A 15824-nucleotide genomic window follows, 5' to 3' on the forward strand; every position below is an offset into this window, starting at 1 on the left:
TTCTAAGCTCCTTCCATCTGAGGATAATAAAACACTTTGAAATCTTTAATGAAGCTTCACAGTGCTCCTATGAGGACAGTATCCACTATGAGCAGACATATACGTGCACATTAAAAGAGATGCTTACAATCATGGATTCCCTGTGCTGGTATCTCAACTGAGAAAGGAGACGAGTGGGTTTTTTAATTCATAATAAGCTGCACTGTGGTTCTAGTAACAGTTCATCCTTTCTGATGACCTTTTGATAAGAATCAAGCAATTAGGCTTCAACATTACATACACAGGCACGTTCCACTGTCCACAAGGACTAAGGTATCAGCGCTACCCTCCAGTTGTCATCTCAAAAAGGAGACTCTGTCTGTCTGATCTGTAGATCTTTACTCAGTTTTAAAAGGATTTGAGTTCATCCAGTCTATATGCAAAACTCTCTGTCTCACGAGCTGGCATTTTGTTTGGGCTTAAAGTCCTACTGTTTGATGCTGTATCTTACTTATTTTAAAGGGTCATCATCCGAAAACTGGACTCCACCCACTGGGCTTTCTCCATTGCCTATACACGTGGCAATAAATTTAAGACTTATTTTTCCCCCTAGAAAGTTCTTCATAGTTGATACTATGAAAGTGAAAAGTCAGTTCATCTCCTCCTAACACAACTCTTCACCAGAAACCTCAAATATCAACAAGTTTCTCACAGAATAAATGCCTTCTCACCAACCGTCCTTTCTCCTGATGGAGAAGAATTTGCTTCCTGGAGTATTAGAGGAAAAAAGGCAGATTTTATTGCCAAAGTGAACTGAAGCCTACATGTCCTCTATCCTACTGCAGTTCATCAGTTAGATTGCCCTAGATCTCCCTCTCCCAACCCCAGAAGTGGGGTGCAGTAACAGATGCAAGATAATTGGAGGCAGAATACTCCCCAGTTCCCCAACCAGTCACCAGTAGTCCAATTGACCTGAACTACAACCCTACTGAGCATATGTCTCCAAGTTAAGAGGGATCAGAAAAGCACCTGTCTTCTGAGATCAGGCTAAAAGCATAACTCGGGGTAGGGACAATTTTGCAAGGACTACATTGCATAGTTGCACGATTTCTAATAATAAAGGGGAAGCAGACAACCCCTTAAATTAAGGTACAGAATAAAGTCTTAAATATTCCATGTGTGCTCTAAAAACTGCCATATAATTTATCAAGAGAACAATTAAAAACATTAAGGTTAAAACCAGGAGGTCAAAGCATCTTGCTTCCTACACTTGGTAACAGCTGGAAACTTGATACAGGTGTCTCAGTCCTGGATAATGGATAGCTGAAATCACTTTTAAACTATTTTCTCTGAACAGAGGGATGCAGAATGCCCAACACTTCTGAAAACTGAAGATGACAGCTAAATCCGGCTGTACCAACATACTATTTTTTTAAAGTCTTCACAGCAATTTCACATAACCCATTGTGCAATAGTGATGACCTCTCTGCAGAAGTGCAAAACCTTCAAGTGTTCAAACATTTTTCAAGGACAAAATACTCACTCCTAAGGATAAAAAAGGGTTTGTTTTGAGGTCCTTCTCTTTTACACTTAGTGAAGAGTAAGACATGTTATGCTGCAGAATTTTGAAAACAGAGCTGGCAGGGGTTTTTAACTATAGTAACCAAAAGTATAATTTTTCTTCAGGGAAAAATACCATGATGAAAAGCATCTGACAAAAGAAAAGCCTGTTTTCTGAAAAGGTTACAACAGCTTTTGCATCCCTACACAAAGGCACCTATCAACACATTTTAGGAATTATTATTATTCTTCCAAACTTAATTGCAACACTGCTTTGTAGCCATACTAAAGTTTAGACCTCATTCATATTTTTCCAAGGACAAAAGAAAGAATACAAGGCCTGAAAACTTTCACAGCATATGAAGTTTCAGAATGATACATGACTTCGAGGCCAAGTCAAAATTCTGACACTATACATTAATTAAGTGCTCGGGCAAAGATAAAGAGTCCGAAGGAAAACTTAATTCACCAAACTTTGCAAACACTCATCTTTCCACCTAATTTTTTTCAATCTGCCACAATACTTTCCCTCACTGTTCAGCCTATAAATAGTCTTTCCCTATGCCTCCACTTCTTCCATTCCCCAAATGCCCTTTCCAAACTGGAGAAAGAGAAAGCTTTCAAGCTGCCTTTTAACTAAGTTGTTCAGTGAAACACAGAACTGAAAGCTCATTTCCTACTGATCTCTGTCACACATCACTGAACCTCTACTTTCCACACTAATCCCAGCTTCCTGCACAGCCAGTTCTCTTTTGATGCCAAGGTTCTAACAGCATATTGAGCCCTATGCAGATCTCTTCCCATAACTTTTTTTCACCTCTTCCAGAGTGTGCAAAAAACTAGCATATGCTATAGCTAATCCCAAAACACATGATGTTTAGCTGTTAAAAGACATAACCCAGATCAGATAATAATTTGTTTTGTCCTTTCTATGATTGGGGAAATTAACTTTGGTCTCTCCTCCAGGCAGTTATTGAAGTTTAATGTATTGGTAATTATAACCATATTATAGTTTCTTAGTTCTCTGCCTCACTTGACCAAAACTGGACAAGGGACTCCAAACATACCTGGGAAGGACACAGACGTGAAAAGCCATTGCATGAGACTTAACTGCTCTCAGAACTGAAGAACTGACTCCAAACGTCATCTCCCATTCAATCAAGTCCACATCTAAATGCTGAGTTTTTATATCCATATCCTTGGAAATTAAACAAGTACTTTCCAGTAACATAACATGCTTAAGGAACTTACTCTCAGAATTTCTTTAACCTGCTCCTTACTATCATCTCAGAAGCATCTTGATTTTGAAGGCTATAATCCTATCCTAACAGGGCTTCCTCTTCAGTTCGTAAAATCCTATAAACTGCCAAAATATCAATGAAATGGGAAACATTTATCCATTTTATGCACTTCTATCTATGACAGTGAAAAAAGAATCATAGAATGGTTTGGGTTGGGAGAGACCTTTAAAGATTGTCTTCCAGCCCACCTTCCACTAGACCTGGCTGCTCAAAGCCCCATCCAGCCTTGCCTTGAACACTTCCAGGCATCTTTCAAATAAATACATGTTCAGGGAAACTGTATAGTATGTTCTTCTACCTATATATACAGCAAGTGGTTGCTTTCTAATTGTTATTTACAGCATATTAATTACCATGCAAGTTACATGATTTATTCAACTGACTTTCCATCAACCATAGCTGTTACTATGAATTTCAAAAGGAGTAATCATTTCATTGGTCAAATCCTTCCTTCTCCCTGTTTAGACCTTGGAGCTTTAAACATTTTACTGTAGCAGCCAACTTTTTCATCTGACCAGGTTAGAATATTTAATGAAAAACTTAACTTTCATGTCTACAAACACTTTACCAAAACAGGACTCCTTCTTTATATGGTGCCTGTAGACACGCTTCTGCTGAAAGTCAGCATACTCTACTCAAAGCACATTTCTTACAAATACTTTTGGGAGGTCTCACAACAGACAAGGAAGATTTTTGGACCAAAAAACTTTATCTTATTCTAGTTCAATCTTCCCACACACACATCTAAAAGGAAGCTATACTGCACTTAGGTTTTTTAAATTTTTTATATTTTAATTTATTTATGGTGACATAGGCCAGTACCTCTTTACAAATTTTTCTGAACTAGTCTTTAGTTTTAGCATAGGGAATTCAATCACTGGGCCGGAAACCTCTTGAGCAAAGGAATTTCTGGCATCTTGGTTGGAGCTGGCACCAACCCATTTTCCTTTGTTTTCATTAAAGGAACCATAATATGCTAAGTTAAATAATAATTATAAAAGCAAACCAGCCCAAAACAAAACAAAAAACCCAAAGTAAAAGCAGAATACAAAAAGAATGCATATTCAGTGGATTACTGTAAGAGATTTCCCTAATTTGACTCATTTTTCTAATAAAAGCATTATTTATTGCTGCAAAAATCTGTAATTTGATATTTCCAAGTGACTTGAACATCTTCCCTGCTGTAATTTGCCTCCATGTACAAGTCCTTCAGTTTGAGATGTCAGGAAAGGAACAGCTGGCTATCCAGGCAGAAAATTCTACAAGCTGTAGCTGTCACAAATATTCAAATGCATGCAGTAACCTAAAAACAGTATAACTCCCAAATATGAACAACTTTAACAAAGGGCAAAGAGTTCAGCAAATTCCATCTATTTAGGTAGGAGGAAAAGAAATCATGCCAGCTCTCCATATCACAGCAGGCCAGAGGAGCGATGCAGCTTAAGAGCTCCAAAATCTCTCTGTAAACAAGTTTTTAATTCATACCATGTCAACCACATAGTACAGTATTTTTAGTCATACAAAGTTAAGTCATATCTTCTGCATGAAATAAAGAGCTTGCTGTTTTTCCTTCCCTCCTCTTCTTTAACCAACACTGGTCACCCCATGAAGGGTCTAAATAGGATCTGCATCTAAGAACCAAGACCTTTCTATCCTTTAACCTCTGGTATATCTAAGCTATAGTGGATAGTCATCAAAATTTCTATTTTCTGCACAAAGGAAACAAAAAGAGCACAAACTCTAATATAAAATCATTAGAGGTTTTTTTACTTTCCCTCCTTCATCTCCTCAAAAGGAAGATTCAACCATTGATCTGGATGTACACACAAAACCACCAAAGACTTGATGAATGCATTTATTCTTTGGAGAGAATGAAGCAGAGAAAAAAAGCACTGAGCATCTCAAATTGGATACAAAAGGAAAAAGGTTTAGGACTGTAATTTGTACACATTTACGATGCGACTGACTTGTGCTAACAATCCAAAATGTAAATTCTTAGCAAATCAAGATGTGGCACTAACTTGGTGTAGATACCACAGAAGTTTGTCTAAATTAAAATATATCTTTACATTAATAATATAGACAAAATGTTAATTTAGAGAGGGCTCAAAATTCTTAACAGCCCTTACAGAGGGCTGTGACAGAAGAATTGTTTTAGGTTGGAAAAGACCTTCAAGACCATAAACCCAGCACTGCCAAGTCCAACACCACCTTAAACTTAACTATGCTTGATGTTCTTTAAGTCTGTTATCTCTCTCCCATGGTAGATGTCCATCCAAGAGCTGCCATCTAAACAGCAATGAAATGCTGAAAAGAGAGTAATGTTCAGCCATCCATATAAATGATATATCAAAGGGCAGTTACCTCAGGCATGTCCTGAGGACACTGGCAACTTTGGGAGAGAGAGAAAAGAAACAGCCACTAATCAACCAGACCTAAAAAAGACTTATTGGACAATGAACCTGAGATGTCAATAGAGTGTCCAGTAAATAGTTTAATTCCTGGAAAGGGACTGGAGGACAGGGGGTGGAGGGGTGGTGGTGGTGCCTGAAATACAGAGGCTCTGGGATTTCAGGAATTTGATCAGTATGCAAATGCTCTCCCCTTCAAAGTACAGTAAGCTACCACAGTGGTAAATCAAAATGCTCTCTGTTCTACCAGCAATCAGAATTACTACTAACTGTAATAGCTACAGAAAGCAATGGTATCAAGGATAGTATGTGACACTGTCTACTCTGGGTATTTTGCAATATCATATTTATAAATCAAGTGAGCTAGGATGAAAAATATATTGTCTCTTGCTTTGCAAGACATGTGGAAAGCAGTCTCTTGATTAGATGAGACTGCAAATTCAGAAGCAGTCTCTGTGCATGTCCTATGCAGGACAAATACAGATCCTGAGGGGGAGAGGGAGAACCCAAACAAACTGGCCTGTTCTTACCACAAGACATCTGGAAGAGAGCACTATAAAATCCTACTAAAGAGAAGTGCCAAAATATTCACACTTCGAATGTATAAAATATTTTCCTCTCACAATGTTCAGCAGCAGCGTAGGCCAAACACATTGTGATAGTAAGTGGGAACTTCACTTTCAAAGTTGACTTTTTTTCTGTGTGAGCTCCCTTTCTTTTTATCCTTAATGGTAATCTGGCTTCTGGGTTTTTTCCACATATTGAGAAAGTATTTGCAAAATAACAGTTCACTGAGGTGTAGGTTAGCCGAGGTACATGCAAAGTCTGTATTTGTTCACGGTTTGAAAGGGAAAAAAAATAAAATTGCTGAGGACATGAAATGGGGAATCTTAAAAATCATGAACTGACAACTGAAAACAAACATTTTCAAGACTAACTTGCAGAAGTGGACACCTAATTTTAAAATATTTTTGCTTAAAATACTCAGAAGAGAGCCTTCCTATGGGTAATACTTGTAATTTTGTAAGTACAAAAATGTAAAAATATTTAAGTATAACCTTGAACTGGTAAAATGTGGAAGACGATGGAACTTTTGGCATTTTGAAGTGCTCAAGTGTAAATCCTGCATGTTGTTCAGAAGTACTTCATTGTAAGGGTGGAAGTTAGCTTTAGCAACATTATTGACCTACCAGTCTCATGGCTAAAACACAGTTGCCTCTACAGATACACATTTCACTGCTGTGTCATCCATTTCTACCCACTCAATTGCACAACAAAGGGCAATTGTTTTCTCAGGGCCCCCTTAAATTCCTTGATTTCCTCAGGGCCCCCTTAAAACACACAGGTAGACTTGCCTTCAAATGCAAACTTGTCCTGCCCTCTCTCCAGTGTATGGAATAACTGTAAACTACATGGTGATGAACATATTCCTTAATCCTTAGTTGGACCAGTTTTCATCAGAAACTTCAGTCTAATGATCTTGCACCCTTAAATATCCTACCAAATCTCCAAGGACTTAAATGAAAAATACAGCTCCAAAGTTACAAGTCTCCTACTCATGTGCCAATGCCTGGGCCTATCACTGGGTCTGAAGCACTGCAATATCCTGTGACAGAAGTGTCTGGTATGGACACTACAGACACTGCCTGTGTCTCTGTGGTGGTTCCTTAGGATGCTGGGCAGAGGACTTTTTAGATGTTTGGGGACACTTCTCTAATGGGCTTCTTATTCTACACACAGTTCGAACAATAGCAATGAAAAAATAGCTATGCCTTTATATCATTCTTGAACATAATTCAAGAAATCACTTGCCATGAGTTCAATGGAATTTGGGGTGATACCCAAATTTAGGTGCTCAAATCTGAGTTGATAATCTGATTTAGGAATTGGAGACTTGCTTTGAAAATCCCAGCATGAATCTTGGGGGAAAAAAAACAACAAACCACAAACCTAAACAATTTCTGCTTAGGTCAGTGCTGTCAGTAAATTTAAAAAGTGCAACGGCACCCAAGGCAAGTCTCAATATCTTCTGTAATATCGAATGTCCTTAAAACATCAAAGAAACCCCTTGTTATGCCAGCATTTACTGTTTACTTTATATTTGTTAAGAACAATATTTTATGCTACAGGGACAGAAGCTATGGCTTGGGCCCTTCATGGAATTCCAACCCTTCAAAAGAACACTGCACTACTTCATAACAATGTCCCTCATTCTCACCAACCAAATCAGACAACTTCAGGATATACCACTGCAGCCTTTTTATAGTTTCCAGAAACACTACGAAAGAATAAGATCGGTCCCTTTATGCCACTGTGGCAGTGATGTTACATGTGCACCCTGTATCAGCAGGCTGCTGAAAACAAAGACACACTGGCCTGTTAACTGGCTTCTTGATTTTCCTTAATTTTAACATGACAAAACTAAACCAGGGAGAGGGGGGAGTTATTCTGTGTGTAAGCAGCCATAGAAGTAAGTTTTACTGAAGACTGAGCCAGACTTTCAAACGCCCATGTTTAAAGATGGTAGGAAATGGACATAAATTCTTACTGAATATTAGGAAATTTTCTTCACCGTGAGGGTGATCACCATTGCAACAGATTGTCCAAAAAGGCTCTAGAATAATTCTGAGAAGCCTGTTAGATCTAACCTTCAAATCTGGCCCTCCTTTGCACATGGGATTGGACAAGATGACTTTCAGAGGTCCATTCCATTTTAAATTATTTTAAATAACTTTTTTGTCCAGCTTAGGCTATTTTAGCTACTAATTTCTTTTAATTGTAGTGTCACACAAATTCAGGAAGACACTGAATGTTCCTGCTGAAACGTCAAAGAAAAATGTAAGATACTATTACCAAATTTAAAACAATTTTGTGATGCTCACCGGTTCCAATCTCATGCTGGTATTACTGAAATTTTTGAGGCTCTCAGTAAAATCTCTTGCCTCAGAATCTCTACATTAAACTATCAAGCCAGGGAAAAGGCTACCCAATGACACTTTCTAAATTACAGAAATGATCTTGTGTTGCTATCTTTCTTACAGTATGAATCACTTCCAGATGTACAAATTGCCAAGACAGTTGAAGACTTTTCTCTCCCATGACTGTAAAACAGCAAGTGGGGAATAGCCAGCTGAGTTATTTCAGACAGCAGTAACAGCTTGGCTTACCTTGCTACTAAACCCGAGTATGAACTTGGCTCACTTTTTGTCTGAATAGCTACTGTTGAACAGACCTCTCCGTGTATCAATCAGGAATAGTAAAACATTTACATTTTTCGTATAAAAAGGAATAGTTTTTCATTACCCAATCCCATTCACTCACAGATTAGGGTGCATAAATTTCTGGTTGTGATAGCAGGGGATAATTTATTAGCACAGGCAGAGTTGCTAATTAATACTCCTAGAGCTAAGAGCATAACCCCAATTTAAGGACTTGAGCAGAATTCTTTTTCCTGCCCCAAAAAAGAAAAGCTGCTCTGTGCTCATCAACAGAAGTCTGACTGTTTTGGAAAGATGATCAAATTTGCCTCTTAATCTTTGCTCCAGCAGTGAAAAAGTAAAAGCCCTATTACGCTGATAAGGGCGCAATAAGCTACTGCCATATAAAATGTAAGTATTTGGAGGGGAGAGATAATATTTACTCCTTAAGCATGCCAATTCAGGTCAACCTCTTCATAATGGATGAAAATATGAGAGAACACCTCTAACAAAATAATTAATTACATCTGTAATTAAGCATAATGATCCTGATCTTTCTCTGAACTTTGCTTTGGGAGAGAGGAAAGGGGTTTCTTACCAAACCACATTAGCCACATAACAAAATAACACGACCAAGCATAACAAACATATCCCTGTCCAGAGCAGGGAGAAGTTCACAGAGTACTTAAAAAAATGAGAAGTAACAATGGACTCTCAAGGAGTCCATTGGCCCTCTGCTGGAGTAGAAGCATGGTCCATGATGGCCACTATCAACTCCAGTAGTCCAGGCAGACTCACTTTTCTTGAATTGCAGGTTTTAGAGTAAGTGGCAGCCATTGACAGCTCTGTGACATGTGCACTGTGCATAAACTGCAAATCTTTCACAGGACTTGAGATGAGTATGCCCTTTCAGTATCTTACTTGTACTAAGGATTTTGCATGGGTAACTTCTTCATAATTAGCTTCAACTGAAATCAATTATATTTATGTTTTAAATGATCTACTGAAGATTTCTGAAAACCTTGTATACAGTCTAACCAGGTAATTCCTTCCCACAAAGCAGATAGCAGCAGATGGCAGTTCTCAGGTATCACCTACAGCTCAAAAATCTTAAAACACTGTAACTTTAGTACAGTAAGTCTATCCAAAACAACTGTTCAGTACAGCAAAAGAAAGGCTCAAAAGGTTGAAACAGGGTTGTTTGTTGTTTTGGGGGGTAGTGTGTGTGTGTGTGTGTGTGTGTGTGTGTGTGTGTGTGTGTGTGTGTGTGTGTGTTTAATACTAGAAGGCACTCTTAAAATGCCAAGCTTTTATCCCCAGGTGAAACTTAGTTGAAATAAACTGTTGCATAAAGTGCCAGAAGCCACCTATGGATGCTGGTTCCTCATATTCCATTATGAAGCTGTACTTTAGCAAAAGAAATTTCACATGAAACTGGTGCTAGGTAAGAACTATTGCATCCATTGAAAGTCTCTCAGAAGCATCTTTTTATTTCTGTTCTTTCATTGTCCACTCAAATTTTGAGTCCCTTGGAATGCAGATAAATGTCACAACATTTGCAAGGCTTTCCTAGGAGGTTAACACTTAGAGACTACTCTGGCACTCTGGTGCAAGTTCACTCCCTTGCAGGTCAGTTGCTGTAACCGTATCTTCTGAACACTTCCTCAACAATCTCAGTACAAAGTTACCCAGATCAGGCTGCCTAATGAAAGGCAATTAAATTAACATGGCCAACTTTTCAGGAAAGTAAACTAGAAGCAATCAAAAAAAATTCCATCTGCATAGCTGTAGAGGCAGTAAATTCTAGGAAGTCTAATGACAGCTGGAAATGGAAGGAAGCATCTTCAGCAGTGCAGCTATTTCTGTCAAGAACATCTGACTCTACATTCAAACTTAGAATCTACTTTTTACTAACAAGCTCCAATTTTATTTCAGACTAACTAGAAGGACAACAGTAGACAAAGGTACACCAAATCACAGAATCATTGCAGATGGAAGAGATCACCGAGATCATCAATCCCACCCTGTTATTCAAAGCACGGTTAACTAGAGCAGGCTGAAGCAGGCTTGGGGTTGTGTCCAGCTGAGTTTTCTGACTAACCTGTTCCAAAGGTGTAAAGAAAGAATTTTTTTCCTGATGTTTGAGTGTAGTTTCCTGTATTTCAGTTTATGCCAATTGCTTCTTGCCTCTCCACCAGGCACCACTGTGAAGAATTTGTCTGTCTTCTCTAGTCCCCTCATCAGGTATCTCTACAAGTGGATAATAAGATTCTCCTCCAAGTTTTCTCATCACAAGGCTAAACAGTCACAGCTTTCTCAGCTTCTCCTCTGTCAGATGCTCCAGTTCCTCTCTGTTGTTCTTCACAAGACCCAGTCCAGGATATCCAACTAATCCCTAATGCAAGGAAGTGATAATACAAAGCGGTAACTTCAGATTTTTTTTTCCTTTTCTTATACCAAGAGGTAAACTCTATCAAGGCAGACAATTTTGTTAGTTGAAAATTTGAGATTGTGGGTAGAAAAAGTTTCAAGTGATTGAATAGAATTTTGCTGGTGTTATTTTACAAGTTGTGTATCTTCAACTCTTTCTTGCATTACTAAAATTGCACCTCTAGACTTCTATAAAAATATTATTAACAACATTATTAGAAATGATACTCCTATGGCAGGATCTGTATGACAAGATTCCGCATGCCACCTGAACACAACTTTATTAGTTAAAAAAAATTAAAATCCTGCCTATCACTAATCTCATATTCTCTTTCTAATAACCACAGTTTTGGGGAAGAGAGATAATGTTGTAAGCCACTTGAAAAGCTCTAAAATCATGCCAACTGTAAAGTAATTCTAGGTCCACTTGCACCTGAAATAAGACAGCAAACACAAAGCTACGACAAATCCAATACAAAATCCCTCATATTGCTCACTACAATAATGTATTTCACTATACCAGATATCTAAAGAAACAATTCAGAAGAGCACAAATCTAACTCCTACTTTTTATTTCTGCACTGATTTTTCTTCTGGAACTTTCTGAAAGTTTCTATTTCAACAAGCTTTGTATCTCTTGGTACCACAGTAAGTTGCCCAGTCTGAACAGAAAGAAATATCAACAATTACTTTGAGAAGTTTGGCTCACATCCATGATGCAAAGAATGTGCATGTTCAGCACTAGAACTTTGCTGAACTCAACTTGTCTACCTCAGAAATGGCTTCTAATTATCCCAGATGCAGAGGACTTACAGTTGCTAGCTTATCTAGAAGGCAAGGAAGACCTTTACCCCAAGTCAAACAAGTGTAGTGCAGATCAACAAGAACTTCTTCTTGCGAGGAGACATCAAAACAGGCATAGGAAAAAAAGAATTCTGTGATGTGGATTTCCCAAAGATCATCTTATTGCTTGCTCCAAAAGGCAGGTCAGAAAAAAAAATTAATTATGATATCAAAAATGAATCACCATCGCATTAACTAATGAAAAGAATGTGGAATACAACCATTACTGCAATACGTCTAGGACAAGGCTCTGTTCTTCCTATCCAAACAAAATCCCAGGGAAAAATCCAACTGTTACTGGATTTCAGTTTGAAGTCATATGAAAAAGCTTTTTCCTAACAAAAATCCATCATTTTCTTCTCTGATCAAGCTGCTTTCCCTAAAGCACTGCATACCAGCATCTTAAATTGTTCATCCTTGAGTGTTTTGTTTATAATTTTGGATCCTTTATTAAAATGCATTCTATAGAAACAAAGCTTGTATTTCAAAGAGGACCAATCTACCATATGCACACCAAAAGGAAGGCACTGGTTCCATCATATTTCACATTATTTCAGTGCAGAGCAGCTGTATAAAAACTTCATGTACAAACTCACTACCTCAGTGCCAAGCTTCCAGAATGATTATCCCTTTTACAATCATTTCTGATTAACATTCTGAAATTGCAATGTACTTTACATTTAAGGCAAATCAACATCCTGGGTCTTTTTTTTTCAGCCACCATCCACTATTACATATGGATATTTAAGGAACCAAAAGGGTGAGCACCAAACAACCAACCAACGCTCCCAGCACATTTAAACAAGAGTGCTTCACACCATTTACTATGGTAAGGCCCTTTTTAAATAAATGTGTGACTCACTGTTTGTTTTCTTCACCAGGAGGTGGAGTCTTGCCATGCCCCTCCATTACAAAATCCTCATGTTCCATCTGCAAAGGCAAGCATTGCAGGTCAGAAATCGGTGGAGCAAAATGCACATCACCTAAAGTGGCCCTTTTCCATATGCGACAACTTAAGGCAGCCACTCTATCACAGTGGCTGGTCCAGAACAGATCATTTAGTTTCTTAGCAACATATGTACATCTCCAACCCCATTGCTATGGTATCATTTCATAGCACAGATTTCAGAAGATCTTACATGGGAAAAAGAACGATTTAATGGCTATCAGTTAGGGTATCTAGATTTTAAGTTTTGCTCTGTTAAGGACTTCCTTGGTCATTCTAAGTATTATTTCTACCACTTCTTCCTTACGTATAAAGCAGGAATTAAAAAAAAAATAGGTCTATCAACATCTCTGGAGAAAAAAAATCAGAATTTTAGATTTAATAGCCCCTATGTGAGTTGCAACCAGCCTGACAGCTCCAGGCAGCTCTCAGCATCCCCTGCCACAACGNCACAGACAAACTGCTGCAAAAGCAGAGTACTTCTTGTGAAAAAATAACTTTTCTACAAAAAAGAGACTCACTGCACACACAGAGCTTAGTTAGCAGGGTAAAAAAGAGGCCTAAGGAAACCTCAAATAGATGCTGTTCCAATGACAACATAAGGTAGGCATTTCCTTTGGCTCACTTGTTAGAAGATTCCAAGAGCAGTAAGGAAGTTTTATGTTTAATTGTTTGCTTTTAAAATGTCAGTTTTAGCATACATTTTCAGTAATTTCTTTGGCCAGAAAGAAGAACTATATTATATTTGATCGTTAATTAATTACTCGCTCTTCATTTAATGACTTAATTCAGTCAGAATTTCTTGCACAAGTAGCAAAATATTCTTCTCTTTATATAAAAATTCTACACATGCAACTAGTATTTTATATAAACACCCAGATACACAGTTAGCAATGCTCTATTTCATGTGATGCCAGCAAACAGGTCACACTGCAATACTCAAACCATACAACAAAGCAACTGAATCATAATCACGCACAAATCCATGATCCACTACATTTAACTGGAAAGAGGAGAGAAGCACTATTCAGTCAGTACAGATAACAGTTTAGTCAGTCTTTGAAGGGGCAAACCTCCCTCCCCCCAAAAAAACACCCAAACCCATCCAGCAGCCACTTCCCACTGCACCCCTACCCTCTCCCCAAAAGGGTCAAGTTTCCTCATTTGTACCTTGATCCTGTTGACAGGTCAAAAATACTGACAAAAATCATAATCTGCACAGTGACAACCACCAAGGATACTGGAAATTATGCTATTTGACTGCACAGACACGGCCTTAAGCAAAACCACAAATGAACTGACAAACTGATGAACTATAAGGTGCTAATGACATCTAGAAGACAAACAGTCAATCAAATCTGTGTAAGGTAATTTTACATTTGTAAATATGTACTCACAGGACTCACAGTCAAAATAGTATTTTCAAGTAAAAGCCAGGTTAGAAAGCAAGAAAATTTTGATTTACAGCTTTGTAAATAACTTGGACTTCTATCCATGTATTCCCACCATATCATATACTGAAACCTGTAGGTACCTCGGTCCATACCTGATTCACAAGAGCTCTAAGAGCTAGACTCAAAACTGTCTAGTTGAAGAAAAAGATACTCATTCCACTAATTCTGTTGTTGAAAATGCTAAAATGCAAGTGTGTCAATGGGTAAAACAGCTACAGATTTGTGACCAAATCGCATAACAGCATGGTGGGTTACACACCCTTACACAAGAGGATTTTCCCCTATTGATGGTTTAAGACACATACAGTTCCAGTGAAAGGTAAGCACGGAACAGTTTGTGGCCAGTACTGGGAAGAAAGATGAAACGGAGACTTTGGGAGTAAAGAAGCACTACATGCAGCATATGTAGTGCTAAACTAACAAGACTCCCGTGTAAAACAGAATTTTGATTTAATGAAGCTATAGAAGACGAGGTATAAAAAATGAAGTATATAATGCAACGATTTTAAAACCAATGAACAGTTAGAAACGGGACATTACCAATTAGATCATAATCAAGAAATCTGAATAAGACCTGGAACATCTACTACACCACCACCAGGAAAAGGCAATTGATGAAGTAATGCCAATAAAACTGTTGCTTTATTATGAATTTTATATAAAAAATACTAATGACATCACTGTTCCAGCAGGCTTATCTACCAAAGTCACCATTCCAAAGAGAAGTGGGCAAATAATGACAAATAACAAAGTGCCTGAGCTAGGAACAAGATTGTAGGTCCAGGCACAATCTGTGTTAATGCAACTAGAAAACCCCAGATGGAAGTATCTGAAATCACTGAAATCTGCATCATAAAAAACTGCAGAAGATACGGTACAATGGCCCAGACAAAGTTTCTCACAGGAAGTTTACCAACAAAATTAGTCACAGAGTGAGGAAGTACTCAGGAACACAAAAACTTACTGTCTTGTATGCTACCTGGAGAATGGTATCAGATGGAGTGCTGTAACAGTCTACCCAGGACAAGTCCATTAAACACTTTTACCAGTGACTTGCAGGGCTGGTAGGGTATATTCTGGTCAGAATTTTAAGATAAACTATCTGGGGTGAAGAGGTTCAGTCAACATATCCAAAGGCAGGCATGCCATTCAGATGGACTGAGACAGGCTGGAGGAACGGACCCAACAGGAGCTGTATCAATTCAGACAGAATAAACACAAAACACTGCACCTGAGAGGCCCTGGCAATGATTCAAGCTGAAGAATGGCTGGGGAGCTGTTCTGTGGAAAATGTCTTGGCATACAGCAAGCTGATCATGAGCCAGCAGTGTGCCTTGTCAGGAAAGGTCAACAGCATCCCAGGCTTTATTAAGAGCCTTGCCAGTAGATGAAGGAACTGATTGTCACCTGTATTCAGTGCTTATTATTCCAGCTATGGTCTAATGCGCCCCATTTTGGGCTCCACAGTACAAGAAATACATCCATAACACGGACACAGTAAAGCACCAAGATGCTCAGGGAGCCAGAGCGCTTGTCCTGTGAGGAAAGACTGAGACAGCTGGGCTTATTCAGCCTGGAGAAGACGTGGCTTTGAGAATACCTTAACAGCAGCCTGTCTGTATCTACAAGGAGGTCAGCAGGGAGTCAGGCTCACAACAGGGGTACACTGTGACAGGACAAGAAGCCATAAGTTGAAACAAGGA

The 15824-nt window shown here is 38.5% G+C and overlaps 1 protein-coding gene across 14 annotated transcripts in view; it reads right to left on the bottom strand.

The window, feature by feature from the left end:
• Positions 1-15824, bottom strand: part of TNRC6B (trinucleotide repeat containing 6B) — a 141331-nt gene that overhangs the window by 89014 nt on the left and 36493 nt on the right. For 11 of the 14 annotated variants that reach the window (XM_017827609.1, XM_017827613.1, XM_017827607.1 and 8 more), the window contains one exon: positions 12584-12651. The exons of the other annotated variants lie outside the window; for them this stretch is intronic. In XM_017827609.1, the coding sequence (XP_017683098.1) occupies positions 12584-12651 (68 nt within the window). The remainder of the gene's footprint in view (positions 1-12583; positions 12652-15824) is intronic. 14 annotated transcript variants of the gene reach the window in all.

The sequence above is a fragment of the Lepidothrix coronata genome, unplaced genomic scaffold (genome assembly GCF_001604755.1).
Source record: "Lepidothrix coronata isolate B3197 unplaced genomic scaffold, Lepidothrix_coronata-1.0 Scaffold141, whole genome shotgun sequence".
NCBI lineage: Eukaryota > Metazoa > Chordata > Aves > Passeriformes > Pipridae > Lepidothrix > Lepidothrix coronata.